This window comes from Homarus americanus, unplaced genomic scaffold (assembly GCF_018991925.1).
Source record: "Homarus americanus isolate GMGI-L3 unplaced genomic scaffold, GMGI_Hamer_2.0 scaffold4896, whole genome shotgun sequence".
In the NCBI taxonomy this organism is placed as follows: Eukaryota; Metazoa; Arthropoda; class Malacostraca; order Decapoda; family Nephropidae; genus Homarus; species Homarus americanus.
This window is the reverse complement of record NW_024749657.1, coordinates 7,539,609-7,544,936: the sequence shown is the minus strand read 5'-3', so window position 1 is coordinate 7,544,936 and position 5,328 is coordinate 7,539,609. Positions and strand designations below refer to the sequence as shown.

General features: G+C 41.0%; 1 protein-coding gene across 1 annotated transcript; it reads right to left on the bottom strand.

The window, feature by feature from the left end:
* Positions 1-2,253: 2,253 nt before the first annotated feature.
* Positions 2,254-5,328, bottom strand: LOC121853510 (actin, muscle-like). Its single transcript, XM_042347662.1, has 2 exons — positions 5,206-5,328; positions 2,254-3,612 (listed from the first exon to the last, which is right to left on the bottom strand). The coding sequence occupies exon 2, from the start codon at positions 3,586-3,588 to the stop codon at positions 2,458-2,460; it is 1,131 nt and encodes a 376-aa protein (XP_042203596.1). The 5' UTR covers positions 3,589-3,612; positions 5,206-5,328; the 3' UTR covers positions 2,254-2,457.

The window sequence follows — 5,328 nt, the reverse complement described above, 5'->3', positions numbered from 1 at the left end:
CGATTTGTGTTTTCTTCCCCTTTTCAACAGTGGTTCCATGTCAAGTAGTCTCGTGAACCCAACACACAGTACCTAAATCCATATGAAAATTCCACGTTATTACATCTGAAGCCCATGGTAGGAAACTGCTCTCTGCTGTAGTGGGTGAGAAGAGTAACTATACCTTAGGGCCGGGGAAGGTAGGTGTCCATTGGTTGAAGGTTCAGGTCTTTTAACCTAATAATACTGTTTCGAGACTTATTAATGCTTCATGATTTCCCCGAGGAATCCCAGTTGCTATAAAATCCATATTTCAAGAGTAAGTTGTGAGGCGTTTGACGGATCATATTTATAAGAGTACTAAGTGACGAAGACTAAGGTAGGGAGTTGCGCTAGTTCATTATGATCAAATTTAGTTTATTTTCCATCACATGTCAGAAATCATCACTATCCCTCAATGATGGACAAACACACGTTTTTTTAGGCCCCTGGAAGAAACGTCGACGTCACTATTGTTGAATATAGAATACTGATAAAAACTAAACTTGCTGGAAGAAACATTGACTTCACTTCAATATAAAAAGTCAATGATTATGTTAAACAGAATTTGTTCCCCCTAATGCTTGTTTACCCTTTATACTCTCCTGGTATTTAGCCGTCAGTAATAGGATCTACTTTACTGGAGGCAAGGAGTCCAGTTTCCTTGAGACCAAGCTATAGTATTTTAGGTGTCTGGTGTGAAGACAAGAAGGGGGAGGAAGAATAGGTGGGGAGGAAGAGCAGAAGGGGGAGGAGATGGAGGAGGGGGAACAGGAGGAGGAGATGGAGGAGGGGGAGGAAGAGAGAGAAGAGGGGGAAGAGGGGGAGGAGGAGAGTTAACTGATATTGGGAACCAGTAAAATTATCTCTAAATCATTTCAAATAAAAAAAAAATGATTCCTGAGTCGTTTAGCTGAAAAAACAAATGACTGTGGGTATGAGTTTCCCTAGTCTATATAAACATCTTTATTTAAATTCTGATATACATTATTTCCTCTGGTTTGCCTTGGGTGACCTATAACCCTTTTTGCCCTCCTCACTGGATGTTATACACGTTGGAAATTATCCATTCAGTCTATCATCTATTCTTAATGTCAATCGTTGTAGGTTTCATCTACTATTGAGGTCATCCAAATCTGAATAACATCCCCTTCGAGTGCCAATCATATTCTGGATGTTACTCACTCTGGAATTCATCCATTCAAGGTGCCATCCACTTTTCATGTCATCCAGTCTGGGTGTCATGCTTAATTTCATACTTTATTCATGTTGTCTTAGAGTCATTCAGGTTGTCTTGTGGTCAGGTGAAGCTCATGATATAGCCTCATGACCTCACAATTGTCCTACACGTCATATTTTCGACTAATTTCTGAAATCTAAGCAACACAACAGTCAGAAAGTCCTTTTATAGGTAACATAACATCTGAATGGATTAAACAAACTCCTAATTTGTTTCCATTCTCTGATAGTTGGGATACACCAATGATGTTGAAGGATCAGATCACGGTATTGGTAAAACAGTCTCCTTCCTTCCAGGTAACATTCAGCCTCCTGCAGCCAAGAGAAATAAAGCCGCAGGTACTTGACACTTGAAGCTATCTAGAAGGTCCAGTGTTGTGTTGATGTATGTATTACTACGCTTCTAAAACTTATATATTTAAAGGTCTACTATTAGTTAAATCAAGCACAAACCATCAATTAATTAAGAGTAAAAGTCTCCTTTGTGTGAGGTTTTCGAGGACAACGCTTCTTCCTACTGTGTACAAACAGAAGGATTGTTGGACTGACTCACTTAACAATGGACCATCTCAAAATAATATGCCTCTAATAATGCTTTCCTGTAGCGCTGCCCTGGACAAAGACACCTGCAACGATTATGCCGCTATCACAGACACGAGGTTAAACAAGTACTCGTATATATCACATTTCTTATTGGAACAAGAAATTGTAAAAACGAAGATGATTTTTGTGTAAAATGATCAAGTATACTTAAGAAAGATGAAGGTGTTTATTGAAATTTATCTCTAAAAGTAGGATGATACATTCAAGGAAGATGAAAAGGATAAATATATTTCTTGGGGCAATGATATCACTGAAAGGTTGACTTGTATATAAAACTTACATTTACCTTGAATCTCTCCACATGGATGTAATAAGTGAATGTTTATATACCAGTGAAAACAAAAACAGACATAAGAGTCATAGAACATGATGTAAAAAACAAAGGATCTGAAATAATTAGGATACTGTTTTATTTTAGGAATTAATCGATGGTACACAACCGCATAACAACGTTATTTAAGATATAATAGAGGTCCTCACCACCCAATGTGGGTTATACCTTGCTGGAAGTTGAGGCACCAAGATCGAAATGACAATTGGCTTTACAGGAACAAATTGTTATGTAGCAAAAGGGATGGTATATCACAAAATTGTAATTTAGAAGCACTTGCGGTGGACAATGCCGGGGCCGGACTCCTCGTACTCCTCCTTGGTGATCCACATGGACTGGAAGGTGGACAGAGAGGCCAGGATGGAGCCACCGATCCAGACGGAGTACTTACGCTCGGGAGGAGCAATGATCTTGATCTTAATGGTGGAGGGAGCCAATGTAGTGATTTCCTTCTGCATGCGGTCAGCAATACCAGGGTACATGGTGGTACCACCAGACATGACGGTGTTGGCATAAAGGTCCTTCCTGATGTCAACATCACACTTCATGATAGAGTGGTAAACAGTTTCATGAACGCCACTGGATTCCATACCCAGGAAAGATGGTTGATAAAGAGCCTCTGGACAACGAAACCGTTCATTACCAATAGTAATAACTTGTCCATCAGGGAGTTCATACGACTTCTCAATGGCGGTAGAAGCAGCAGCCTGAGCCATCTCTCCTTCGAAGTCGAGAGCTACGTAACAGAGTTTTTCCTTGATATCTCGCACAATTTCTCGTTCAGCCGTGGTGGTGAAGGAGTAGCCACGCTCTGTGAGAATCCTCATCAAGTAGTCGGTCAAATCGCGACCAGCCAAGTCGAGACGCATGATGGCGTGAGGAAGAGCATAACCTTCGTAGATGGGGACAGTGTGAGTCACGCCATCACCAGAGTCCAGCACAATACCTGTGGTACGACCAGAGGCGTACAGGGACAGCACGGCCTGGATGGCCACGTACATGGCTGGACCGCTGAAAGTTTCGAACATGATCTGGGTCATCTTCTCACGGTTGGCCTTGGGGTTGAGGGGAGCCTCAGTGAGGAGGACGGGGGACTCCTCAGGGGCAACACGCAGTTCGTTGTAGAAAGTGTGATGCCAGATCTTCTCCATGTCGTCCCAGTTGGTGATGATGCCGTGCTCGATGGGGTACTTGAGAGTCAGGATACCTCTCTTGCTCTGGGCCTCGTCACCGACGTAGGCGTCCTTCTGACCCATACCGACCATCACACCCTGGTGACGAGGACGGCCGACGATGGAGGGGAATACGGCGCGGGGAGCGTCGTCGCCGGCGAAGCCAGCCTTACAGAGGCCGGAGCCGTTGTCACAAACCAGAGCTGTTGCGTCGTCGTCACACATGATGGCAGTGTATCAAGTGGTCTGCTGAAATCAGTAAACGTGAAAATGTTAACTTATCAAGTTCCCCGGGAGGTTTATTAATATATAAGTACAGTATATATGTTTTATCATGAAGAATCTGAGTACTAAAGTTTGTACTAATAACATACCTTTGGAAATGTTTGGTTACCAGTACTCAGAATATGAATGAACAACAAGTTTAGTTTTAAATGTTGTTTTTTTGGTCTTCGATTCAATCAAACTAATTTTAATTCCTTACAACTATTAGAATACATGAAGGGGAAATCTTCTTGTACATATCATGTTTTTTTTCAGCGTATTAATATCACTAATACTTGAGAAAAATTAAAACTTCTAAGCTCCTAGATGCGTCAAGTTTTTTTTAAAAACTTTCAGGCGTTAACTCACTAGGGAAGGAGGGAGGGTGGTAGAGAGCAAGGAAAGGAAGGAGGTAGTGAGGAAGTTAGCTAGCTCTGGCCCGCCCTACCCGCCAACCTCTGACTTCCCTGAGTAGTTTATCACTTTTCATCTGAATTCTCACTCGCGTCTCTGGTTCTGTGTGGTGTGTGACGTTCCTCCTATGTAAACAAAGCCTCGTGTGTTATGTTATTGATGAGAAACTCTTACTGTAGCGCAAAGAGAGACCGCTTGAGGACTTTTTTCTAATTTCAAATCTTCTATTGACTTGAGTGTCGGGATTTGTCTTAAATATTAGCGCTTTACTTCACAATATAAACACAGTTGTTATGGTGCAATAGAAGTCTGGAGTATAAATTTTTCTCACGATTTATAATATAAACATTTAAATAATAAATTGTGCAGAGGGAAATGGTCATCATTGTTTTCGTATAATTGTGATTTATTTGTGTATGTGAAAGTCTTTTTAAAACGAATTTACATTTTCTTACAAATTATCGAACTAAGTTTACTGTGGTCTATATCTGATGTGGTTTGTTTTTATTTTGTTTAGGTTTTATAATATATAATAATTCTGTCATTTAACTGAGACCTTTGTAGTTAATTCCAAACAACACTTAACTACGAATATAATAAACTCAGCTGATTTTAACATGAGTTCAGTAAAAATAATTCACAATAACCAATGCCTTGTATCTGAGCTTCAATTCACTGTGGAAAGATTTATTAAAGGTTCCTCACTCCTTAAACCGCGTGAACAACGACCGCCAGTCTCCTCGCCTCCTCTCTTATGCTAACACTTTTGATACGTCTTCCTTTCGCCATGTTGGTTTCACTATATATACAGTATATTCATCTCAGCTTCGTTCACAGGCAACACATAGTTGGTTACGCCACCATATTTTAATTTGTGAAATACTCTTAAAATCTTAAGTTCTTGTGCATCACTTTAATGTACAGAATGTTGACTTCTAATTTTCCCAGCTACAGTTTACCACAACTTGCTGTCAATAGCAAGACGAATCCTTCGGTCATCTGTGAGTTGAGTATGACAGAGAGTATGAATCCATTAGATTACAAACATCACTTCTCATATAGAGGCATAACTCTTTTTGTCATCACAGAACTAACACATATCCTCCCCGGCAGCAGGTGGGGACTCGGTGCAGGTGTGTGTGTGTGGGAGGTAAGAGCAGTTACCTGGAGGAGCGGTCGTTTGGGTCTTCAGGGTAAGACTGCTGGGTCGACCTGTGGCCTCACCAGTATTAATGATTTACGGTGCTATATATACTGTCTCCATATGTGCAAGGCAGGTGGTGGTGG